This window comes from Rhinolophus sinicus, chromosome 16 (assembly GCF_057876585.1).
Source record: "Rhinolophus sinicus isolate RSI-liver-muscle chromosome 16, RSI-T2T, whole genome shotgun sequence".
Taxonomy (NCBI): domain Eukaryota; kingdom Metazoa; phylum Chordata; class Mammalia; order Chiroptera; family Rhinolophidae; genus Rhinolophus; species Rhinolophus sinicus.
In genome coordinates, this window is record NC_142516.1 from 117,354,491 (window position 1) to 117,382,213 (window position 27,723).

The 27,723-nt window shown below is 37.4% G+C and overlaps 1 protein-coding gene across 1 annotated transcript; it reads left to right on the forward strand.

The window, feature by feature from the left end:
- Positions 1–1,387: 1,387 nt before the first annotated feature.
- On the forward strand, positions 1,388–22,830 carry KLKB1 (kallikrein B1). The gene is given in 17 exon segments (XM_088793309.1): positions 1,388–1,533; positions 2,135–2,193; positions 5,242–5,330; positions 7,039–7,201; positions 8,100–8,206; positions 10,710–10,869; positions 11,298–11,407; positions 13,787–13,946; positions 14,716–14,825; positions 14,980–15,142; positions 15,242–15,354; positions 15,520–15,685; positions 18,287–18,462; positions 19,905–20,000; positions 21,742–21,881; positions 22,348–22,510; positions 22,513–22,830. Coding segments are annotated over 14 exon segments (1,797 nt in total). The 5' UTR covers positions 1,388–1,533; positions 2,135–2,193; positions 5,242–5,330; positions 7,039–7,094; the 3' UTR covers positions 22,539–22,830.
- The last annotated feature ends 4,893 nt before the right edge of the window (positions 22,831–27,723 follow it).

The window sequence follows — 27,723 nt, forward strand, 5'->3', positions numbered from 1 at the left end:
TGTGTGGATCTAGTAGGCAAATCTAGGACAGAAGGATAAAAGTTACAAGGGTGTGTATTTCAGTGTGTAGGGAGAATTTTTTCTGAAAAATAAAAATAAAATAGAACTCCCTGAGCAGGACAGGCTCCTGGGAAAATCAGAAAGCATGCTGCTTTGTAGTCGAGGTATTCTGACAGAGAAATCTAAACTCTATGCCAGGAGTGCTAAACAGCAGGTTTCTATCAACTTTATCTGAAAAGGGCCAGATAGTAAATATTTTCACCTTTGCAGGCCAAACTGTCTCTATCACAACTAGTACTTAACCCCAGTTTTTGGGTGAAAACAAGCATATATAATATACAAAGGCCTGACAATTAAGTTCGTGAACTCATCCTAGAAAAAATGCATACCTCATTACTGAATATCACTATGGTCACCTTCAAAGTATTCCCCTTAGGAAGCTATGCACCGACACGAGTGCCTATTCCACCCTTCAAAACAATTTTGGAACTCTTATTCTGGAATGGCCATCAGAGTTGTCGTCGTATTACCCTTCATGTCCTAAGTATCATAAAAATGTCTTCCTTTCAACATTTATCTTCGGATAAAGAAAGAAGTCATTGGGGGCCAGACCAGGTGAGTAGGGAGGGTGTTCTAATACAGTTACTTGTTTACTGGCTAAAAACTCCCTCACAGACAGTGCCATGTGGACTGGTGCCTTGTTGTGATGCAAGAGCCATGCATTGTTGGCGAAAAGTTCAGGTCGCCTAACTTTCCACACAGCCTTTTCAGCACTTCCAAATAGTAAAGTTGGTTAACTGTTTGTCCAGTTGGTACAAAGTCATAATGAATAATCCCTCTGATATAAAAATAAAAGTTAGCAACATGGTTGAAAACAAGTTCGCGAATTTAATTGTCAGACCTCATATGAATGAATGGGCATGGCTGTACACCAGTAAAAGTTTATTTATAAAAACAGGTGCTGGGTAAGATTTGGCCTGTGCACTGTGGTTTGTCAACCCTGCTATATCTTATTTCCTGCATCAGGGGGTAGAAGGACCTAAATATCAACCAACTCCCTTCCATACTTAAAATTTCTGTGTTATTAGTTAGATTCTTTGCCTTTGGTGTAGGAAGGCATAGATATAATTTGCCTTAAGATCCTTCCAGTATAATCTATCCATACCCACCCTTTATTCAGTTATTCATCTAGGTAATTATAATGGAAAAAAGTCCAGTGAGACGTGATTTAAGCTTCATGACCCCAAATAACAGGGAATGTTATGAACATTTTTAAAAATGGAAAACTGTGCATGAATTGTATGGTCCTAATGTGAAATAGTTAATATATTAAATAGCTGAACACAGGAATGGGACATTCATAGAATATGTTGACAGGGCAAAAAGTTGAAAGAGTTGGCAGAAAACCAAAGTCAATATCAGAGCCAAGCAAATACTGCCTGCAGTGCCACGTCAGGAAAGCTTGAAGACTGTCCATTTTTAAGTGGTGGGAGACCCTCTCATCTAGAACCACAGAAGCAACTGTGCTTTCAGGTAGAGAATTTCTGTTATTCCAATTGCTTCCAAATAAAGAGGGTTTTTAAAAATTGAGTATAGTTTTTACTTTATGAAGATGCTATTTTTTTTTTATGTTTTCATTTCCTGCATATTTAGAGTGTAGAAGGAACTGGTGTTCTTTTATATGGGGATATTTAAGTGTGAAATATTTTGAAATTGAAAGACTATTGACTGATTTAAAAATCTTAAATGGGCTTGAATATTTTGAGAGCTTTTCTTTACTTAGGGAATCTGGAACAATATTATTATTATTTACAATAATTTTCCTTCTGCTCAAATCAAGAGGATTCACAACTGTTTAATTCCCTCCTACCAATTCCCTTTCCACAATAACTAACAGCGTATGTGGCAAATGAGCAATAAACACGATTATTAGTCTAGAGGTCTCAATTTGCATCTTGTGCCAAGTTCTTGGGCACAAAATATACAGAAAACTCTTGTTTTCTATATTGGTAATTGTGTGCTTTGATTCACAATACAGGCATTTAAAAGAAAATCTGTACCACCTTAAATGAAGGTTCATGTTAAATGTGATATACAACCAGCATAGTTATACATGTGTTGTTTTCTCTTTTAGGATGATTTTGTTCAGGCAAGCAGCTTATTTCATTTGTTTGTTTGCTACAGTTTCCTGTGGTAAGTGGATTATCTATAAGACATAAAGTTGAGGGTGTGTGGGAGAATATTTAAGAAAGACATACCACCCCTGGAAAAAGCTACTGGACATACAACTTTGGAGAAGGAGCTAGGCCTTAGTAAGTCAGGACATATCTTTTTAACGTTCTCAGGCAACTACCACTTCTCAGTATTGCCCTAGATACACCAGGGGGAGGAGCCCAGGAGTGAGAATGCCTTCAGGTATGTGTTAACAGAAACTTTTGTTTGGAAAGGACTCTACAAAGCAGATCTTAAAACAATCAGCCCTGTATCAACATTAAAAACAAACAAACAAACAAAAAAACACAACTATCTGAACATTCAAAAGAATGCTAGGCATTTTATAGTATCTGGATCCAACCCAACTGTTATACTGGGTGCACAGTATATACTGTGACTCTTTTAGGTCCCTGGGGAACCATTTAAGAATTGAAAACATCACTAGGTTCCCCAGTGACCTAAAAGAGTCACAGTATGTACTGTGTACCCGGTATAACAGTTGGGTTGGATCCAAATACTATAAAATGCCTAGCATTCTTTTTTAAATTTAATTTAGGAAACCATTCATTTGAATAGTTCTAGTTTCAACACCAAGTTTTGATCCTACTTCTCTTTCTATCCATTCCATTCCATTTTCAGAGAATTAGAATGATTCCGGACACTGTTTTACATTGATCATTGTGGAGTGTGGCATTTTCTACATTAAGATGGCCACATCACAGTGGTTGTTGTTTACTTACCTCTCAGATGTATGTCTAAGATAAACACCTGATGGGTAAGAGTTACATTTGTAAAGAGATATACCTTCTTCAGGAAGAAGTATTTTTTTTCCCCAAACCACAACTCCCCTTCATCTGTCACCTTACTCTTCATTGCTCTTCTGAGCTGTAATCATTACCATATACAAATTTATTGAGTGCTGAGTCAGAAACACTGTGGACCATGGCCAGTTCAATTTTATCCTTTTAGCAATGAATAAATAAATAAATAGTGATCATGCTAGGAAAGTTATTGGTGCAAATAAGCAGAATATGAGAAACTTTATATTGTCTATCTCATAATTCAGAAATGGCCATCATTAGAAATCTGTTTAGTTTTTCAGATAGTCTCCTGCACATATCTATTTATACATTTAACAATGATGTTATTCATTATAGATAGTTTTTTTATAACTTATGTTTCCCATTTATAGCTATCTTTTTATGCAAGTAGATATATTATTGGAAGCTTAGTATTTTTCTCAGTTCATGGTATTTTTGTATGTGCATTCTTGCACACATATTTAGTTATTTCTGTAGAATAAATTTGGGGAAATAAAAATACCAGATACAAAGGTGTGAATATTTTTGAAGATTTTATGACATGCATTATGAAATCGTCTCCAAAACGTTATTCCTAAATTTACTTTTTTCACCAGCAGATGAGAGGGATCATTTACTCCACTTAGGCCGACTCCAATAGTCATCAAATGTTTTGTGGCCTGGCATATTGTCCCCTTTCTGAAGCAGTATCCTAATTGATTTCTGGGAAACTGCTACCTCCTGCTTTTGGTCCACGTGGTTGTGGCTGTGACTCAGGCAGGCTGGAACCAATGAGTAAGTGCACACGTCCAGCTGGCTGTAACCACCTGATGGGAGCCAAAGCCTGGCAATAGACTTGCTTACACACCTAGAAATAAGACTTGGATTTCTTTCCTCCTACTGGATTTAAACTATGGGAGAATACAGAGGGGTGAGCGTCTGGCACTATCTTGCTACTATGTGGAGCAAAAGCAATACCCTGGAACAGAGCAAATGTATGAAGAAAGCTTGTATTTTGATAAGATCAGCTGAGCACTGCATCCAGGTCTTCTTGAAGCCAGATACCATAGACTCTTTGGAGTCTGAACCAACACGTTTCGTTTGTACTCAAGTCACTTTGAACTAGGTTGTTTTTGGTTTGGTTTTTGTTTGTTTGTTTGCTTTTTTATCATTTGCCACCAGAATCATTACCTTAATGCAGGTAACTTAGATCATTTAAAGTTTTTGCTACTCTCGTGAGTAAAAAGGCATCTAGTTGTTTTAACTTGCCTGTAATTATTAAGGATGGCAAACTTTTGCCACCCTGAAGCTGCTTTTTTGGGATGTTGGTTTTAAGCTGTTTATTAAGACACAAGACTCAAAGAAACTTTGAGACTCCCCTCCACCTCATTCCTGCCCAAAAAATTCAGACAGAGAAACCTCCTTCAGGAAGGAAATCTTAGAATGCTCCCTTAGCCTAATTTGTATTAAGTGTGGTAAATAAGAGGGCATCAGGCCAGCCTCTGTCAGCTAGATACCCCATGTCCCATTGTTTCTGAGTTGCCAGAAGGATTTTCCTGCCATGTATATCTCACTTGTCAACTACCTGTAAATCGCCCATTCTCACTTCTGAAATCTAAGACCTTGTCGCCCCTCTTTTTTCCTTTGTCCAAAATGTCTTGTATGCCCAGTGCAGCCTCACTGTCTTTGGAATTTTCATGCTTACGTGAAATCCCCATGCACACGTATTAAAACTTTTGATTTTCTCCTGTTAATCTATCTCTGTTAATTTGATTATTAACCCAGCTAGAAGAATTTAGAAGGTGGGAGGAAAATAATTAATTTTTTTAGCCCCCATATTATCATCTTTACAATTTTTCATATACTTACTTGTCGCTTGCATTTCTTTTGCAAATTACCTTTTTATATCCTTCACCCAATTTTTAAAAATTAGAGTGCTTTTTTTCACCTTATTATGTAATTTTTTAAACAAGATCAATGTCCAATATCCATGGACACAGGGGCTAGTGTGATATAATATAATATAATATAATATAATATAATATAATATAATATAATATAATATAATATAATATAATATAATGTAATATTTTATGTTGTGAGATAACTTATGTAACTGTTTTAAGTATACTCTAAAATATAATACAAACAAGCTTATCATCATCATCACCAATCTATTAGGATAAACAAATAACCTATTAGAACTTTCTTTCTGGTTCTCTTGAAGTTGGTGTACTTGTAGTTACCCCCTTTCAATTGATGGAATCACATGGCAGTTCACAGAGGCTCCGTTGCTGAATGGGAACTCCCAGGCTGGTACCATTCATTGTTTGTGCCTTTCTTTATGCATTGGGGTAGAGGAAGATGGCTGCTAATAATGAATCAACCAAAAGATGAATCAACCAAAATACAAGTTGTCTAAAAAACTGGCCCCTTTGTAGCTAGAATTCTCACTGGACAAACTACTCAGTGTTTTCTGTGTATATGAAATCTAGTCCTGTACACTTGGCAACTTGTATTCCCAGAAGCTTCCACATGAAGAGATCTCTGCTCTTTCTAAATAAAAGCCTTACCCAAGGGTAAGCCATCTTAACCACACCTCTAAGAGGAAGAGAAATGATCCTGCTGGGTTGGAAAGTCACATAGAGCTCAGGGTCAGAATCTCCAGGGGGCGGGATAGTGCAGAGGAAATTTTAAACTTCAGTGCTTAATAAAATACATGTGTCTAAGCTGCCCGTTCCTTGAAAGGCCATACAAAAATAGATTTGATGAAAATTGAAGCATGCCTACTCTTAGGTGACAGACAAGGTTGTCATGGGGATATCCTGTGGTTAATAGACAGTTGACCAACTGCTACCTGAGTTGGAAAAGCTTATTAAGTAGACTTTGAGTAGGTCATTCAAGGTAAACTCAAATTCATATATTAAAAGTAATAGTTTAATACAGGGGTGTCCAAACTGCGGCCCACGGGCCAACTGCGGCCCGCAATCCATTTTTAATTGGCCCGTAGCAAATTCCAAAAATATGTTTAGTTTACTTAAATAAACCAAGTGAGGCAATACATACTTCATCTCGAGTGAGTGGCCCGGCTCTTTGTGTATTTTACCGCATATGGCCCTTGGTGAAAAACGTTGAAAAAAGTTTGGACACCCCTGGTTTAATATATGAAAGAGTAAAATGGTAAAGGTAACAATAATCTAATAATATGTGATGCAGGGTACTTTAGATCAGTGAACAATGTTCAAGTAGTTCAAAATGTGTTTCAATTTGGCATATACATGCATTTGCTTAAACTATCTTAAGAAGGAGCTTGTAGAAACTGAACAAATACTGCCTTCTCTGCACTCATTCCTAAAGTAATAAATACCCAATAACTGTTAGTTTGCTTGAGTTAAACCGAGATGAGGAAAAACTTTTAACATTGCACAATAGAAAAGGGAACAAAATGGTAAGCTGGAAGAGCCGGGTTTATGTCCCAGCACTTTCATTAGTCCTGTGAATCCCGGGCAAGTCTGTACTGTCCTGAAACTTAGTTACTTAATTTCTTTCTTAAAAAAAAAATAAATAAATAGGTCAGGTGTATGATAAAGTTTGTCTCTAGCTTCCTTACAGATATATTGTGAGAATTTAGGGGAGATGTGTTTTGAAAAAGAACATACATTGTTATTTTTAAGGCATGATATTTTCATAACATGTTTAGTGACAGGAAGAAACCAAACTTGGATTGTATTTTCTTGGGGATAATTTTTTTTATGTGTAAATTATTGTATGATTTAATAAAAATCAACCAAGTTTTTTATACGGAAGTACCCATGAAACGATTTTAACATCATGCGTTGTTCAAATAGTTGCCTTAATATATTTCATTCTGCTTCTATAATTATAGTCATATTGTAAAGATTTTGGGGTATTGCATAGAGGAAGTAAGAAGGCTCAGAACAAAGATACATTTCTATCAAAAGTATTATTTACATTCTTTCCAAATGAATAGGTTTTTGGTTTTTTTTCAATGATTATATTACAGGGTGCCTGACTCAACTATATAAAAATGCCTTCTTCAAAGGTGGGGATGTAACCGCCATGTACACCCCAAACGCCCAGCACTGTCAGATGATGTGCACATTCCACCCGAGGTGTTTGCTATTCAGTTTTCTTCCTGCAAGTTCAACAACTGACACAGGCAAAAGGTAAAAGTTGATATTTCATTATTGGAGAAGCCAGTCAGTTTTAAAAGTGGAATCAGTTGTGTGTAGAATAGCTTAGCATATCACAGGGTTATTTTCTCAAGTGGGATTCAAGGACCAGCTTCATCAAAATCACCTAAAGTGGTTCTTACATAAGCAAATTCTTACACTAAAGCCCAGACCTACTGATCCAAAGTCTCTTGGGCCTAGAAATCTGCATTTTAAACAAATGCTGTGTTCACTGAAAGTAGTGAAAGCTAGTCATTTTCTGTCAAAGGCTTCAAGGAAAATGCTTGTAAATCATTGGGTTAAGAAATTGTCTCAAGAAAGGATTTAATAACAGGTGAATATTTCACCCAAACAAGGACACATACTTGCTACGTGATTCATGACCCCGTTTGTAGATAGCACAGTCTTAAGCAAACATAATAGAAAGCAGGCATTTTGTTGAGAATGTAATTGAATAAGATCCAGAGCTTGTGACCAGTATGGGCACCCATGGTATGCTTGGGGGTGTGTGCACCTGTGAATATATATTATTAACTGGTAGTTTGGAAAAGAGCGAGCATTGGAAAAATAGTTGGTGATTAAATCCCCCAAATTAAATCCTCCAAAGTTTAGAAACACAGGAAACACCATTAACTCTTTAATATGTTTGACTTTCTGTACTTAAAAATGTGCAGGAAACATTTTAAAGGAAAACAATGCTGAAGGTAGGTATTACAAAGGCTGTTAGACAGTATGGAACTGCCTTTAAGAATGTTCTTTCCAGCAAGTATCAGGGAAGCTGTAAGAGTTTCCTTATTCCTGCTTGTAGTTATTAGTGTAGAAGAAATGCTAGACATGTCCTCAATGTGTGTTTTTTATTCTACTTTCTAAGTGAAGCTAATTTTAAAAACAGGTTTGGCTGCTTCTTGAAAGACAGTGTTACAGGAACCCTGCCACGTGTGGCATGGACAAGGGCGATTTCTGGGCATTCCCTAAAGCAATGTGGTCATCGGATAAGTGGTAAGGTGTGGATTTCTTTGCTAAATTTCAATGACTAATGAGTCTACCTTAAAATAACTTCTGCTCAAAGTCTGCATTCCCGCGGGCTTTTGGAAGGGAACCCTTAGGAAGATGACGGGGCGGAGCAGTGTTCTGGACATAGCCTCATGTCTTTATCAGCTTAGTGAGCCTCTATTTTTTATGATGATAGCATTACAGCGTAAGGCTTGTAGACAGCGAATACAGATCCAAACTACAGTCTCCCCTTGATTCCAGATAAGAAACTTAAAGAAAACACAGAGGGTATTTCTCTCCCTGTTTCACCTGATGGTAATTTATACACCAGTGGTTCTTTCTAGTTCTCAGTTTGGGGTTTTTTGTCCTTTCTCCAGGGGACATTTGGCAATATTTGGAGACATTTTTTAGTTGTCACAACTTTGGAGGGAGGTGGGGGAAAATGCTACTAACATCTAGTGAATAAAGACCAGAAATGCTGCTAAACATTCCAGAAGGTACTGGGAGAGCCCCACAAGAAAGATTCTCTACTCTCTAATGTCAATCGTGCTGAAGTTAAATTCTGTTAAACCCCTAACTGAAGGACTGGGCTCTGCAAATCTTGCCAAGAAGAACATTTCTTAGAAGGAAGGTGAGGAGTAGAAGGCCAGAAAACTAATTCTAATGCTTACTGCTACTAATATCTTAGGAAACAATTTTCGACCATATCCGAAGAAATTTAAGGCAAGTGAACAATGTCTCTAACATGATCGATCTGCAAATGAAAAGTACTAAAAAAAATTCTCTTAACTGATAGGTTGGCAGAACCTTAAAATAACTATGTTGTGACTGTACGTCATTGCTATTTTATCTTTCCTATCTACAGTTAATCTCGTAGCCTCAAATTTCAGATGCTTATACATTTTCCATCCTCTCCTCCCTCATCAACACCACTCCCTCAATACACATACACATTCTGTGCCTGCAGTTTGTGAAGTAAGCAGTCCTTAGCTGCAAACATGGGGCCTGACTTAGCCAATATGTAGTTTACCTGAGGAGGAGTACACTTCCTATTTTATAAGATCAATTTATATCTTAATATAATTTAGTATAAATTCTTCAATTAAGTATTATTTTCAATTATGGTATTGTGGTGAAATTTGAATAAAAAATAATATTGGGCCATTCTAAATACTCCTTATTGTTCCCCCTTCCCCTGCCAAAAAAATTAGCCTACTTACAGAATTTGATTTAATGTTCCCTTCTAACCTTGCCCAAATACCTTAAAGGAAATTAAAGTGAAAAACTGATCCCAGGCAAATAAATTTTCTCAACTCAGGACCAATTTTACTCTAAAATATTTAGAAGTACATTTATAGCTTTCCACTAACCATAAAGAAAAGTTTTGGTTTATAAGTATCCCATTCCAATTCTTAGCTTGTATCTTTTTTCATGTGCAGCAGAATTGAAAGAGATTCTATTTCTCTAATTTGCATTAACCTGTGTGAATGAACCACCATGAATAATCCACTGCCCTGCCACCTCCATACTCTGTTTTTCTAATACTTTGTACATTTTCTGTCATTCCCATCATTAAATCTAGTTTTGTGACTTCTTCAACTATTCTTCTTATGAGTGGAAATGTATATACTACAGATTATGGTTTATTCTGCTGGTTTCCTTAACCAAGAGTCTCACTAAAAAATTTGAGTCTTTAAAAAAAGAGCCTAACTCATAAATTTGGTTCACTGTCTAAAAAGAATTATCTATCTTTATTTTATATATAAGATATAATTTAATTGAAAAAGTGCTTAAGGGGAATTTTAGAAAAAACAATTTTTAATTAAAGTTTATTGGGGTGACAATTGTTAGTGAAGTTACATAGGTTTCAAGTGTATAATTCTGTAATACGTCATTTCTATATCACATTGTGTGTTCACCACCCAGAGTCAGTTCTCCTTCCATCAAATTTTTAAAGCAAAAGTGGAAATGGTTTCATCATGCACATACAAGAACTCTCCACATTTTATGTTCATGGTATTACACATAGATATCAATGACAGGGCTTACAGATGCAATCTGTAATCAGACGGGAAGAGTTGAAAGCTGAGAAATAAGCAAAGTGATAGAGAAGCTCCTTCACTCAACATAAAAGGTTGAAGGCACATCAGTTTGTTTACTAATGCAAACCCCAGCACACATCCTCACGGCCATTGTTATTATTGCCTTGTTTATTTTCCTTCCACTGCTCATTGATAATTTCAGCATGAAATATCACCTGTATTGCTGCACCTTGCAGTTTTGGAAGTAAAGTAACCCCTTTTCTATACTAGTGCTCTAAAACATGGGACAGGTTTATTTCAAGCAGCGTTTTATCATTTGGTAATGTAACAAAAATTCTAAGTCCCCTAATTAATAGGTCAGTTGCCAAAACCAGAATATTATCTTTCAAAACCACACTACCCAAACTGATGATCTATTTCTAGAAGGGAAACTGACTGAATTTGCTGCATGCATTTTATTTGTACAGCTTGCCACAGAGACATTTATGAAGGAATTGATATGAGAGGAGTCAATTTTAATGTATCTATTGTTACAAGTGTTGATGAATGCCAAAAAAAGTGCACCAATGACATTCACTGCAAATTTTTCACATATGCCACGCAAACATTTCACAATGCAGCACACCGGTGAGTAAAATTCATAGTGTTTGTTCTTTGTGATAGTGATTTTATGACTTAATTGTATTCTTCACAACCTTTTTTTTTTTTCCAACTGAAAACCAATCAGCTTTTAGACATAAGCACTCTCCTTATTTTCCTCAAGAGAATAATTTCCATTTGGTTTGCAGATAGGCTGTGCTTGTGGAATAAGGGTTCAATAGAGTAATGTCTTATTGAATAATGTCTCCCACCCCATTCTCACCCTAACCTTCCCTCTGCAGAGGAGGAAGATGTCTAATTAATAATGCAATTCCCTGACCTGTTCATTATCAAAGTCATTGTTCAGATTGTTTTGTTTATTTTTCATGGACCATCGATTATTTCAATAAAAAAATGGACTGCTGTATGTACCTTGCAGTTTAAGAAGCAAAATAATCTCTTTTCTTCACATTCAGGAACAGCTGTTTATTAAAGCATAGTCCAACAGGAACACCGACCAGTATAAAGGTGCTGGCAAATGTGGTATCTGGATTCTCACTGAAGCCCTGTGCTCTTTCAGAAATTGGTAACTCCATGCCTGCTATTTCACTACATGATTGTAGCAGGTAGAATAAGAGCCCCCCCCCCCCCCCCAATATGTTCACATCATAATCCCTGGCATCTGCGAATGCTACCTTACACAGTAAGAGGGGCTTGACAGATGTGACTACATTCGGGACTTTGAAGTGAGAGATATTCTGGATTATCTAGATGGGCCCAATGTAGTTCCAGGGTCCTTATAAGAAAAAGAAGGAGGCAGAAGGGGAGAGAGAGAGAGAGAGAGAGAGAGAGAGAGACAGACTTGAAGATGCTAACACTGTTGGCTTTGAAGATAGAAAAAGAGTTCCTGAGCCAAGGAATTCAGTGGCCTTGAGAAGGTGATAAAGGCAAGGAAACAGTTTCTCCTATATAGCGTTCTGAAAGAACACAGCCTGCCAACATCCTGATTTTAGCTCAGTAAGATCAATTTCAGACTTCTGATCTCCGGAACTGTGAGAACATAAATTTGTGTTGTTCTACACCACTAAGTGTATGGTAATTTGTTACAGCAGCAATAGGAAACTACTACAGTGATAGTGTAGAGAAAATTATAAGGTAGTTTCTTGGTAGTGTCCATTATCTAGTGAAATGATTCTAACATAATGAATCAATTAAACCTTGTAGTTTCAAACAGAGAGGTAATTTCTGTTGAATTATCCAGAAAACTGGCATGATATTCTACCTTATTTAGTATACCATGTTGTTAATAAGTTGTTTTTGAAACCAAATCACGATAGCCAGTTCTTCACAGTATCAAGGGCTGACTCTGCCAAGCCCTGTATTGGGTGCTGGGCTAGGACGCCCTCCTTGGAAGATTGGGGAGAGTCAGCAGCAATGCGTCTCTTTTTCTGTTTGTTTCTTCTCTTCCCCAGTGCACCCCCTCCATGATGTGTACCAGATTTATTGGTTCAAATGGTACTGATTATTTAATTTTTAATATTCATATCTTTTCTGTTTTTTCAAGTTTTATATTTTAATATAGTATATATGCATTGTTTTTTCCTAGTAGGTTTTAAAAATTTGATATGTAATTTTTAGCATAAAATTAATCTTTTTAAGATGTACAATTCAGTGGTTTTCAGTGTATTCACAAAACTGTGAGCCAGTGGCCAATATTTAGTCCCGCAATATTTCATCACCCCGAAAGAAACAGTGTATTCAATAGCAGTCATTCTCCATTCAGAGCATGACTGAAAAGTTGTATTCTGTTCTGCGTTTCTGTGTTCCACATTTTGTACGGAGCAATGGATAACTAGAGCACTTTAAAAGAAAGTAACCAAAGTGGTATTATATCTAGAAGTAACGGGAAATTTTTTAAAAAGTTAAAAGAGTAAGTTAAAGATATTTAACCTAAAAAGGAGTTAGGATGACTGTCTTCATTTTTTTGTTTTTTGAAGGGCTGTCATTGGGGAGGGGATTAGACTAATCTGTGTGGTTCCATTAAGCAGAGCTAGGTAGGTACTACTGTGAAGAAAGGAAAAAAACAATTCCCAACACCTAGAGTAATCCAGAAAAGAAATGGGCCTTGTTATTATGTAATGAGCTCTTATCAATATAAATGTCTAAGTAAAAGTTGGATAACTTGTCAGGAATATCCTTGGGAGGACGTAGTTATAGGTTGGCATAGATAACCTATAAGTTCCCGTCCAGCTTCAAGAGTCTATGTTTTTAGAAAGAAAGAGTTAAACAGTTGAGGCCTAATTTCCCAGACTGCCCATATGAAGATACTATGTTAGAGGGGGCGCTCTCTCTTGATACAACTATGTTGATTTGAATTAGGTTCTTCTGTCCTTCTTATAATTGCTATCATTTAAGCTTCCATATTTTAATAAAATTTGTGTTATCGAATTATGTAAACTGAGTACATAATATAAACACAAATAAAAATGTAATTAAGAAGATTTTCTTCTGTTCTAATTTCAATGGGCACATGGCATTTTTGTTAGCTACCTGGTATTTTTCTTTATCTCTTTTAATTAAAATATTTTTCATAATATTCAGGATAATATAAAACAAAATCTCATGCTCCTAAGACATAGAATTTAGGGTAAAGGTAATATAAAGAAAATATGAACCCATGCTAAGTAACCTAAATACTTTGCACTGGTTGGATTGACGCTAAGAGCATAGGTTGAGATATTTTATTTCTCTGACATAGGAATCTGTCTTTTATGAGAGTTTCAACAATATTTCCTTCTTCTAAATGGCAAACAACAAGTTTGGGGATACACTGACATTTTTTCACTTAGGATGTTTAGTGTTATGAGTAATAAGTAGTCATCATTTCCTTAGTTATGATGAAAAAGTACAAGCAAATTTACAATCACGTCATTTACTGAGTAACATCTGCCCTCTGAGCTCACAGGTTGCCACATGAACATATTCCAACGCCTTGCATTTTCGGATGTGGATGTTGCCAGGGTCATCACTCCGGATGCTTTCGTATGTCGAACCATTTGTACCTATCACCCCAACTGCCTCTTCTTTACATTCTATACTAATGCGTGGAATACAGAATCACAAAGGTGAGTTTGAATGTGTAATGTTTGTTGCTGGCCTGTCATCTCTTTAATTTTATCGTTTGAATTTTTTTTAATGTTCTTAATTTCCCTCAAACTCTTGAACCTGCCGTTTAAGTGGATACTTTTCTGCCAGAAAGAGATTAGTAAAGAGATTAGCAGATTTTTCTACTTACCTTCTCTTACTTAAACATACCGTTGAATCAAGGAAACAACAGCCATGGAAAAAGAAGGATCTGATACCTTTCTTACTGATCTTAATGTTTTGTATTAGCTTGAAGTAAAAACCACTCACTGGCAGCATATCCTTTAAATTCATTGGTTCTAACTCGACCCTTTGTTTATCCTGATCAAGATTCTGGTTTGATCTCTTTACCCTCAGATAACCCACCCTTTTCTTTATATACAAGATGGAGCTAAGAGAAGGATATCTAGTTATATAATAGCATCAGCAGCATGAACCCCCAGAATTTGTTCTTTGCTCTTTTTATTTTCAATCAGAAGGTGGAATTTTACCATTCTCCTCTTTTCTGGTTGTCTGTGGCTATCACTTTTCTTTAGAGGGAGATGTGGCTCGATTTACATTTAATCTCTGTAATTTATGAGAATCCTTCAGCCTAAGTGAGTTAGGCTGAAGTAATTTAAACAGTTTCTCAGAAGAATAAAATTTTCCGGGGTGCTTTTTATTGTTTTTCCTATTAGATGTTGTTTATTTGCCTTTAATGCAGTTTTCTTTCTTTCTCTCTTTTTTTTTTTGTTGTTGTTTTTTCAATAGAAATATTTGTTTACTTAAGACTTCCAAAAGTGGGACACCGAGTTCCCCGACTCCTCAGGAAAACACCTTATCTGGATATAGCCTTTTAACCTGCAAACGAACTTTTCCTGGTAATGTGATTCAATAATAATACATACAATGTGACAAATGTTATGACCTTCTAACAAGTAATAGTGAAACAATCCTCAGTGTACCAGAAACTTATGTAAATATGGCTTATGGCTGTTTTCATTTTATATCTTCTTCTGTTGATAATTGGCACAGAGCCCTGCCATTCCAAAATTTATGCAGGAGTTGATTTTGGAGGAGAAGAACTGAATGTGACCTTCGTTAGAGGAGTCAATGATTGCCAAGAGACTTGTACGGAGACGGTTCGCTGTCAGTTTTTTACCTATTCTTCACTCCCAGAAGACTGTAGAGGAGAGAAGTTAGTGAAAGTTTATTTTTCTAAGACAGTCGGCAAGACAATTTCATGACCTTCCCCACTCTGTGAAGGTTTAATCTTTATACGGATCATTTCATCTAGATGTAAGTGCTCCTTACGATTATCTTTGGATGGTTCCCCGACTGGAATTACACATGGGAAACAAGCGAGGTCTGGTTATTCTTTGAGGTTGTGTAAAAGTGGGGACAGCTCTGGTGAGTAAACCTCACTTTTTCACAGAACTATAAAGGGATGTCCTTATTGTTTTCAGAGCTTGCTTAGTTTTATGTAATGAAAGTATGTATTTATGTCTTTTGTGGCTGAAGAGGACTCTGAGTCACCTCTAATTCCAGCCATTAATTTCAACACTCTCTTTCTAGTCTGTACAAAAACAAATGCACGCGTTGTTGGAGGAACCAACTCTTCTTGGGGAGAGTGGCCCTGGCAGGTCAGCCTGCAAGTGAAGCTGACAACCCAGACCCATGTGTGTGGAGGGTCAATCATTGGACAACAATGGATCCTAACTGCTGCCCATTGCTTTGATGAGTAAGTTTTGGCCACATCTTATCCAGGGTCTTATCTTGCCTTTGTGTTTTGAAGACCTATAATTAATTTTGCCATCATCATGACAATTTCTTAATGAAAGGTTATTCTTTTTTAACTGAAAAAAAAATTTAAGCAGAAACGGTATTCAAAATGTTGGACAACCAGTAGGGCCTAAACACTGATCAATCTGACCCATCAGACCAGAGTGGGGTGTGTTTGCGAGACTGATGCTCCCTGGGGAATATCTCCTGCTTTAAAGAATAACTACATAAAAAAGTCCCAACTGCTGCCACCTCTACTGACCATTCCCAAAAATGTATTCTTCAAAGAATGATTTTTCAGACCCATAGATTCACAAATGTACTAAGTGACATTAATAGTAATTAGTAAAACAAAAATGTGATAGTTTTTTATCCTATATATTTCAATGAATATAATTTGGTGTAATATTTCTACTTTGTCAGGCAAATAATACCCATCGCAGGATTTTAAAGTTTTAAAACACTTAAACTTTGTAGTGAGAATGGGGCTTGATTCACAGCTCTGCCACTTATTAGAGGTATAAATGACCTTGGGCAATTTGTAAATTCTCTTACCTTTATTTTCTATCTGTAAAATATGAATGATAATGGTATCTAGTTCATAAGGTTTTTGGAAGGAAGAGACACACTTAAAATGCTTAGTACTATACTTGGAGCATAAAAATTACTCAAAAAATATGAGCTATGGTTAGATAAGAAATGTAAAAATGGACCAAGCTTATGAATAAGCAAAGGAGATACTATTAGCCCTAAAATCAAAGGTACTTGATCACTTTCAAAAAGTATTTTTTGTTTTCCTAGCATTTCCCCCTCCCCCAGTTACTGTGTACCAGGATTCGGGATACTGTTGCAGAAATAGAACAGCCAGGGGCATAGGTGGGCTGAGCAAGGATCCTCCACAGTCACCACATAGCAACAGAATGAGCCTGCAGTTGGAGCTCTGCTGTACGTGGCATTGCTAAGGGGAAGGATGTTGGAAAGACCCTGTGAAGGGAAACAGTTGTTTCCCATTTTAGTAAATGCACCCTGGTTTGGGACCAAGAATTTTCATCTTTCCCCCCCAGCTTTATTGAGATAAAATTGACATATAACGTTGTGTAAATTTAAGGTGTACAATATACTAATTGGATACATGTATATATTGCAAAATGATTACCACAATCGGGTTAGTTAACGTATCTCTCATCTCACATAGTTACAATTTGGTTTTGGGTTTTTTTTGTGGTGAGTACTTTTAAGATTTATTCTCTTAGCAACTTTCAAGTGTACAATACAGTATTGACTATAGTCACAACGCTGTACATTATGTCACCAGAACTCATTCATCTTATAACTGAAAGTTTGTCCCCTTTGACCACCTTAGCCCATCCCCTAGCTCTACCCCTTGGGCAACCACTAATCCACTCTCTGTTTCTCTGAGTTCAGGTATTTTAGATTCCACATATAAGTGAGATCATACAGTATTTGTTTTCTCTGTCTGACTTATTTCACTTTGTGTGATGTCCTCAAATTTCATCTTTGCTGTTGCAAATGGCAGGATTTCCTTCTTTTTATGTTTGAAGAATATTCCATTGCATATACCACATTTTGTTTATCTATTCATCTGTTGATGGACATTTAGATTGTTTCCATATCTTGGCTATTGTGAATAATGCTGCAGTAAATATGGAAGTGCAGATATCTCTTGAAGATAGTGATTTTGTTTCCTTCGGATATACACCCAGGAGTGGGATTGCTGGATGAGATGGTAGGTCTAGCTTTAATTTGTTGAGGAAGCTCCGTAAAGTTTTCCAGAGTGGCTGCACTAATTTATGTTAAGAATGTTCATTTTTGAAGGCTCAGTGTTGTGTTTGCTTATAAGAGCTAATATTCATGGAGACACTGTGACTTGATTGAAAGAAAGTGACTTTGCACCTGATATCGCCATTATTTCCTCTGGAGTTTTGTGCATGTCTTGGACCACTCTCTTGATGATAAAAATTTCCATGTATTTACACAAAATAAGACTTTGTTTTAAGTAATAATTTTAGATTGCCTTTGTATATGTTCATATTCAAAGAGTTAATTTAAATTTTCACACTTCGCAAAATATAAATAGATTTTAAATACCACTGATGTCTCCCCTCATTCGCCCTATTAGAAGGGCTTGTGTAAACTCAGTCTGACTTCCTGACAATTCGGAATTTCATGAGAGCAATTGCATTCATGTTTGGTGAACTGAGCATGATTTTCCCGTGATACACTACTAGAGTTTTTCCTGACCACAGTTTCTCTCAGAATGGATCAGTAACATTCTTGTAATTTTACTTAGAGTAAACATGAAATAATTACATTAATGTATATTTTTAATATTATTAACGAAATCTTCAGCAATTCAGTACTGCTGTGTGGGTGATGACAAACTGCCAGCAGGAGAGATTAGGTAAGTAAAAATATGTCACATGTAGTATTTTCTTCCCAGCTTTTTTTTTTTTTTTGAAAGGTAAAGTGAAAGGAAAAAAGACCAATATTCAAGGCTAGCATTTCTGGTTTTAAATAGGTATTTATTTTTCTCTCCTAGGCTTCCCTTTTCGGATATTTGGCGCATTTATGCTGGCATTTTAAATTTGTCAGAGATAACAAAAGAAACACCTTTCTCACAAATAAAAGAGATTATTATTCACCAAAATTATAATATCTCAGAAACTGCTCATGATATTGCCTTAATAAAGCTTGAGGCTCCTTTGAATTATACTGGTACGTAGCACATTTAAGGAGAAGCTGTCCAGCTGAATGGCATTAGTTTAAGTTTTCACAGCAATTTGAACGAGAGGGCAGAATCTGCAGAAATTGTCTTTATTTTCTGGTTGGTGGTGTTGGGGGAAGGTCAGGATTGCCAGGGAAGATAACAACAGTGACTTGACATAAAATCTCCTCTCCTTAAGAGGCAAGAAATGTTTGTTAGTTCTTTCAGGTAGGAAAACAAATGCTTATATATAATTGAAATAATAGACATAGAAATGTCTTTGCCATCTGGGAAGTATGGCTTTCGTTGACAAGTGTAGCAGAATTACCGTTGATTTGGGCTTAGGCATATTGAAACTATATGAGGGCAAGTGGGGCCAGATGTTAATTTCCAGGTGTAACTTGAACAGTGGAGAGACTGATGCAGAAGGAAGCTCTGAGAATACAGTAACATGGCAGGTGGAGGTGCTGCCTTTTGGGTACAATGCCCCAAAGTGGCTGAATGCCCACTGTGTCCATTAAGAATCCTGTAACCTTGGGCAAGTTGCTTTCATCTTTTTGCAACTCAAACTGTAAAATGGGCATGATAGTTACCCCATTAGTTTGTTGTCATGCTGGGTGTCATGCAGGGTCTCTAGTCCCACTCCCCACACAAGAACGCAGGATACGGTGAGGCCAAAAAGGAACACCCGTGGAGCCATAGATAGGGGAGTCATACCCCTATAGTCTCGCTCGCGGCTGGGTTGGAGACACAGGAAACAGGATCCACATGATCTGCAACCTGCCAACCACTTCTCTGCCAACCAACCAACCCCACTTGCTAGCAATCTGCCATGCTAACTGCAATCCACGCTTGCTAGCCCAGCCACCATCTTCTTGCTAGTTCAGCCACCATCCGCTGCTAGCGTAGCCATAGAAATTATATTAGTGGTCAATGGCTCACTGGTTACAGCTGACGGCCAACTAGCCACAGCTGATGGCCATCCAATCACAGTTGATGACCATTTACTACCTGAGCCAGCATCTTTCCACCTGAGGCCAAGAGCCTGGAAACTGCACTCCTGGCTCTGTCCCCACAGTTGTTATAATAATTAAGCCAGTAAGTTAAAGCACTTAAAACAGTGACTGAAACATTGTAGACACTCTGATATTACCATTAAAAATATCATACAAAGAATAAGAGACATAACTTCTAAATGCTGTTGACAGTAAATGTGGGTTCTGAGTTTTAATATTTAATCCAGACAATTTCACACCAAAAAAATGTCATGTGAAAATGACTCTAACAATGAGAAATTTACTAGATCATTGACCTTAGAAACTGAGCAGGAAGCATAGGGTTATTCTCGGTGGTGCTACTCTATACAAAGAGAATGTGGGAAAAGAAAAGTTTGTATTTTTAAAGTCAATGTCCATAACTTTAACCACACTCTAATTTAAAAAATACCTTTCAGAATTCCAAAAACCAATATGTCTCCCTTCCAAAGATGACACAAATGCAATTTATACTAACTGTTGGGTAACTGGATGGGGCTACACAAAGGAAAGAGGTACAGTATGATATTTTAAATGTTGTTCCTAAAGCAAGTCTTATATGTTAAAGCACTTGGAGTGGATCAGCTCAATCGGCCTCTGTCTAAAATTATATCCAAACTCATGATCTCTCCAATCTATTCATTCTCAAATATTTGTGCAGTGATTCTTGAGAAGATGTATTTTTGCTTGGGCCTGGAAGAATGAATAAGGTAAACTTTTAAGCATCTTACTCTATAATAAGATCATTTGCTTGTCTTCACATAAAGGATTGGTCTCACGTAGGGCTAACACCACCCCACCCCCACCCGAAGCCCATGCTGTCCTCAGCGTTAGAGCATTAGCAGTGTTTCCATCTCCCAATGCCACGGTGCTCCCTTCACATTCATGACCGGGACACAGGCAGACGCACCCTCTCTTTGTATGGCTGGCTTTCCATCGTGTGTTTTTTTCATGCATCCTTCCTGTAATCTGATAGAGCCTATGAACCACTGTTTTCTTTCTCAATATTTTTTGGTTATTTTTCAATTAAAAAAAGTTGACATTCAATATTATATTAATTTCAACATAGTGTACAGCATAGTGGTTAGACATTTATATAATTTACAAAGTGATACCCCTGATAAGTCCAGTCCCCACCTGGCACCATACATTGTTGTTACTACATTGTTATTACGTTACTGACTATGTTCCCTATACTGTTCTTTACATCCCTGTGACTATTCTGTTACTAGCAATTTGCGCATCTTAATCTCTTCACCGTTTTTACTCAGCAACTATCACCTGCCCTCCCATCTATGAACCATTTCTCCAACGATGCTTTTAAATGCTTAAATAAGACACATGGGATTACAAAAGCAACCAATGAGATTGCAAGAGAGTTAGCAAAACTGCTTTTTAAAAGATATGATACAGTAATACATATGCTTCTTTGTTAATATATTCATCAGCAAGTTGTTCTAGTTACTACCATAACTTTGAAATTGTGTTGAGCTCAAATGATGATTTCAGTTATCTGTCACAACTGTAATGTGATAGGAAAGTGTCTGTGATTTATATTGATGGCAAAGTCATAGGTACAGCTGAAACACCTGGGACTGTTGCCTGCATTCATAACTGAAGGACGTGTCATACCTTAGTTTGAGGTTGGTGAAAATAAGGATGTATTTTTTTTCTTATCCAAGCTTATAGACCGTGATATTCTTTCCATGGAACCTAGGTTAAGAAACCTGCTTATGGATACTTGGGATATTTCAATTGCCCTTGAAAAATTTCAGGAACAGATCATTCTCCCTTTCCAAAATTATGTTCCTGATAGACACTATAAGTAATAATATTTGTATCATTTTTTACAAAAGGATGCAGCTTGCCAAGACCTTTCCATCCCTCCTGATTCAGTCCTTTATTCAACTAATTCAAAATTTTCAAATTTTTAGCTAAAACCTTGAGACAGGAAGATTTAAAAGTAGCTTAACAAAACACAGAAAGTTCCCAACATATATCCAAGGGGAACCTCCCTCCCTCCCTCCCTCCCTTCCTCTCTTCCTCCCTTCCTCCCTCCTTGCCTCCCTCCCTGTCATCTGTGTGTGTGTGTTTGCATGTGTTGTGTATAACTCTACCTTCTCACCTTTAAAGTTTACACCTAAAAAAATGACCTTAATGTAAAGTTCATTATTCTGATTTGCTTTTAGACTTTAGTCTTATGTCCATATTTATTTTATTTCCTCCTCCTGAAGTTATATGTTGGTTACTTCATAGGTGAAATCGAAAATACCTTACAAAAGGCAAATATTCCTTTGGTAACTAATGAAGAATGCCAGAAAAGATACAGAGGTTATGAAATAACCAAACAGATGATCTGTGCTGGCTATAAAGAAGGGGGAAAAGATGCTTGTAAGGTAATGCACTCGGTTATGAAAAATGTAAAATAGGCTACTTGAGAAAATTCATTTCAAATGTATTATTTTCTAATAGAATATTTCATTATAGTTTTTTAAAACATCTGAGCCAAATGAGCTGATAATTTCACAAGTAACCTCTAACAAATTGAATATGTGTGTATGTGTACGTGTGCGTGTGCAAGGGCATGCTAATTTAAGGGAACACAATTGTACATAAAATAATTATACTAAAATATAAGAATATTACATTGATTTGGCATTGGAATAATGATGTCAAATTTTTTTGTTGGACAATACGTTATTGAATTAAATCATTTTTTTACCACATCTAACAACTAGTGAGGCATATGAGGTACCTGAAGATCTACAAGAAATTGGATGTGTGTGGTGTGTATGGTGTGACTACAGAATTTTAAAGGCACATCTGTCATAACCTCTTATCATTCTGTTTTTTTACCTGCAGGGAGATTCAGGTGGTCCTTTAGTTTGTAAATACAACGGAATATGGCATTTGGTGGGCATCACCAGCTGGGGCGAAGGCTGTGGCCGCAGGGGACAACCAGGTGTCTACAGCAAAGTTGCTGAGTACGTAGACTGGATATTAGAGAAAACACAGAAAGGTGATGGACAGCTCTGATGAAGTCACCAGCATGAAGAAGCTTTATAAAGGTGGGGAAAAACCCAGTGTGTAGCATAAGTTTTGCAATTTGGGTTCAATTCAAATACTGAGCCTTGGGGTTCTTATCTGCAAAAACGTGGAAAGTGATATCTACCTTGTGTCTTTGTCATACGGACGCAAAGAGACGATGCATACAGAGCTGCTGAGGGCAATGTCTTACAGAGGCATGCTTTCAGCACTCAGTAATAGCAATAATAATGAGAGATAATAACTGAACAGCTCCACAACTGTTTGTTGTGAAATAAAATGAGTGTGATTCAAGAGTGATTTTTTTTCCTCATTTTGAAATAGAACTGAAGAAAAAGTGACTCCAGATGCTAGCATGGTGCCTGAGATCATTCTAGCCTTACTTTTTCCTCTGGAACTCGGCATATCTGAGAGATATTAATTTCTTCTCTGTGCCTCACCTGCATGGTCATTAAACCTACTACTGCCCGTCTCACGTGGGGTGCAGTGCCAGTAACCCTGGGTTTTGTTTTGCTAAATGGAATGGAAGAAACCTGTGTAACACTCACCTTTCCAAGGGAGAGATGAGTTATCTGAACCTGGGAGAATAGTGATGCACCTTTTCATTATAGCCTCCTATCTTGGTTACCCTGGCATTGCCACAAGCTCCAGGTGGGCCGTGCAGGGGAGACCTGTGGGGCTGTAGTTATCTGGTTGTAGCTCCCGCACTAGGCTTATCGCACAGCCTTCATGGAGAGCAAGGAATCTGCTTTGCTGAAAATTCAGTGGGTATGGGGAGCTGCCATAGTAATTTAAGAAGCATTATTAGGTACAGAATATTTCATCAAGTTCCATCTTGTAAATTCATGGTAGTAACCCTGGAATGAATATGAATCCTTAATGCAACACAAATTCCAAACTTGCTAGTGATAACCACATCTGATACCAGGTAGTGGGGTCAGTTCCATTAAGCTGACTTAACGTTTATGCAGAAGTGACCGTTTACAAAATATTCTGTAAATTAAGTAAAAAATTAAAAAGTGAACTTCCTAAGAGATTGAGTTCTTCATCTATACTCAAAGATACTCTGAGTGGTTGGAAGGGCTAAAGATGGAGGGGACTGAAGAAAAACCATGAGGTCTGGGTTATTCACAAACCATATGATAAGAAACTAAACAGTTAAAAGATTCCCCCAGAAGCAAAATCTCCAGATTTTGTAAAATCTGGCTGGATTCCAAGAAATTATTAAAAATAAACCCAACTTTATCTTTTACATTGGCATGCAATAAAGATACAGATAGGCCTTTGTTCTATGTGGATGTTATCTTAAATAGTAAAAAACAAAAAATGGTTTACAACAAAAATCTTTTATCTGCAGCTTTTTATATTGATAATTCTACAGGGTGTTTGCACAGGATTTTGGCGTGCTGGCAGGGTAACCACTGGGCTGTTGTTGGCCAGGGAATGACCTTGTCATGGCAAAACTGAGAAGAGAGTTTTGAAATGTGGACCTCCCCGGGGCATCTGTGATTATTTTAAAGTGGCCAGTTGTATAGAGCATATAAAATATATATGTTGGATTGAGGTTTGCCAAACAAGTTGTTTACTAGTAGGGACAGGACTATGGCTGCACATGTGTGAGACTGATAAGAGTGAAGTAAAAACCATGTTTTTGTGTGAAACAGCATAATAAAATTGAGTGATAGACACTTTCACCAAAGCAACTTCTGGTTATCACCTAAGAAGTAAACAAGTCCAAGGAAAAGAGGAAAAAGCAGGACTCCAGAGCAATGCTGTGAGAAGTCTGCCTGGGCGCTCCGGCTAACACCTTCTGCGAGGTACAAACCATGATACTCTGATACTCTGGGACTCTCCGAGGTTCTTCCTTGCAAGACCAGCTTGCCTCGGACCTGTCGTGGGCCCAGTCACCTCTTCCAGACCAGGGACCTTCTCCACCCCAATTGACTCTGGGACTTGGTTTGTTATTAAATTCTATCCTATTCTGTATAACCTTCTGTGCTTACCAGAGCATTGGCCTCTGGAGGGATATTGGCACCTAAATAAAGCTGTGTTACTCTATCTGAACCTGTGTGCTGGGACTTTGTTCCCCACTCATGTCACGAGTACCAAACAGAGACATAGGGCCCTGCCAAGGGGTTAATGACCCCTTGATTTTCAGGAAGAGACTGAAATGTAGTGACTGTCCTTATAGGCGCTTGCGACACCTGTGGAAGCCAGTGGTACTGGAATGGTTCCATTGTTACTTATTCAGCCTCCATGTACAGGGGTGAACAGAGAAGCCCTTCACACAGTAAGACTGTTTAGAACTTAAAAGTGGGTAAGAAGCTAAGAAGGCGAGAGATTGGAATGACTTCACCCTCATGAGGAAGACAGTAGGAGACATGGGTGTGCCAGCCCAGAGAGGGTGGTGAAAGCACCAAGCCTGGCAGCTAGCACTGCTCTTGCCCTATGACAACAGCATACGTACCTGTGGAAAACACAACACATGTACACATCTGGTAAGATGTTAGCCAAGAGCTCCAACATCTGTCTCCTTCCTTACCAAAGTGTGGGAAACCTCCAATGTAAACTTAAAGCTTTTATTGTAATTGTCGGTCATCTCTATCTGCTCACTAAACTGTGAACAACTTTGAAGGAAGCCCTCTTTCATACTTCATATAAATGGGCATTGGAGGCTTGAAGAGATTAAAAAGATTAGCTCAAGTTCACTGAAAGTACAGAACTAGGACTAAGTTTGGCATTCATATCCAAGGTTATGGCCCACGTCATGTTGCCTCATCCTATGAGAGGTTAAAAACAGATAGAAGCATTTATAACCATCATTTGTTATTTTCCTTATCATCTAAGGTGGTGGTTCTCAACGGGAAACAGTTTTGCCCTCAACCCCACTCAGGGAACATTTGGCTATGTCCAGAGACATTTTTGTTTGGCACACTTGGGTGAGGACGTGCTACCAGCCTCTAGAGGGTAAAGGCCAGGGCTGTTGGCAAACATCCTGCAATGCACAGGACACCCTTCACAACAAAGAATTCTCTGGCTCAAATATTAGTAATGCCATGGTTGAGAAACTCTGATCTAAGGTTAACATTAAAATCTTACGAAAGGGGGATATTTCAGGGACAGCATGAAAGGGGTTGTAGGACATGGGAGGCTGTGCTCTTTTTCAAAGCAAGTCTTGATAAAAGAGAAGGAGCTTCAAGAGAAAGCTGCCTGTGGCTGTGACTGAGAAGGGGTGTCTGCCAGCAGTATGCCTGTGTGGTGTCCCCATCCCAGACAGAGGATTTTAGGTCACCAATGATCCTGATATCTGACTTGCACTTGGGTCCCTGTAGACTAAAGTCTGGATTCTTCCTGAGATTTGTCTAGTAATTTCTAATTTTCATTAGGCTTCACAAGCATTTTATTTCAATGGGGGAAGGAAAAATGCACCTTTACCTTTAGATAAAAGTAATCGGCATCAGAATTCTAAACTACAATGGCATTAGCTGAAAAGCACTTTGAGAATATTTACTATCAGTTTGAAAGGAAGGTCTGTTTAATCTCAAAGAGTTTCTGTGCATTTAAGACTCTATTCCACTTTTATTTGAATAGAGAAAAATATTATGGGAATCCTTATATTATTTCAAAGGGTTTAGGGATTTCACTCACTAGCTAAACCAAATTCAGGAAAATATTTGGTTTCCCAATGAAGTATTACTCTCTTAGAGTCTGTTTCTTTCAATAGGATTGGAGAGTTATCATTATAGTCTTTTCATTGGGGCTTTAGCATAGAGATGGGGTTTCATGGAGTAAACAATACAGGGATATAAGGACCTTACACAATTTCACGTATCAGTTTCACATGAGAACCTGCCCTGGCATAAATTTGCCATTCTATATTTGATCTTCATAAAAAGCAGTACATCATAAATGTGTGCTTTTTGAGCAACTGGAATATATTATACTTAATTTTAAAAGGGAAACTCAAGGAAACAACTAAGGACTCTTTATGCCAAATAGGCCATAAAATCTTGGCAACAGACCAAATAAAAATATCTGAATAACTGCCTTCCACATAGACAGTCACTATAGTTCCTTGGCATTTTGCATAAAGATCTCTTCTAAGTTCAAATTCCCCTTAACTTTCTGCCCTATGGAACAAAACACTGGCTTTTCTCGTCTCAAAAATCTCAAATTAGTTTACATGGTGCTAAGCTTCAGATTTTTCTTTACTAACTATTCTCTCACTGTCTCCTTCAGTAAGTTCTCTCTTTCCTCCCCCATATTTTCCTTTCTGTAAGAGTTTTGAAAGGGCTGTTTAGAGGTTCTAATCTTGGGTCATCTTTCTATACAAGCATTTGGCCACCAGAAACTGGGCATTCTACACCTTCAAAAACCATTCAGATAATGACATTATTATGATCACATAAAATGAGATTTCTCTCTCTCTCTCTCTGTCTCCAAATATTGAAATGCTCTAAGCAAACTGTCAACATTTTCTAGGTTCAGAACATCACACTCATATTAACACATTGGCCCTGAACAAAGTACAATGTTTCCTCTATTATTTATAACTTCAGTAAGATCTCAAACAGCAGCTAACTTCTAATTTTATTTCTCTCCTCATCTTCAGAATGTCTTTAAAACTTATGACTTTATTGGTCAATGTAAGATCTTATTTTGCTTGTCTATGGAAAATTAGAAGTCTTCTCTGAACCACAACTTTTTTCTCTAAATTTTTTTTTTAAATCAAACATATTAAAAAGTTTTTTTTTATTAATTTTTACTTCCTTTACATTTCCAGGGGACCGCATAGAAATCCTTAGGGCTAGCTAATGTCTAATGTTAGAAATGAGGTACCTGAAAACCGGAGAGATAAAGCAACTTGGCCAAGGACGCCCAGGCGGCTGGTTTACAGTGCAGAAGACTGGTTTCTGTTCAAATGACATGATTAGTAAACCAATGAATGGAGCTGGGTAGCAGAGAACACATATCAATATGGCTTCCATAGGGCTTTTAGCCCTTCTTCAAGGTCAATGGGAAGGTTCTTAGAAATATAATTAGATAAAACCCAGAAAAGTATTTCACAAGCTTTCCTCTCTGTGAACTGCAACAAATTCGACCACTAGGAGGCGCCCTCAATGACAAAAGGGAATTGACCTGCTATGTTTCTGTTGTTTGTAGTGCAATAGCTAGACATGCCACTCCCTACAT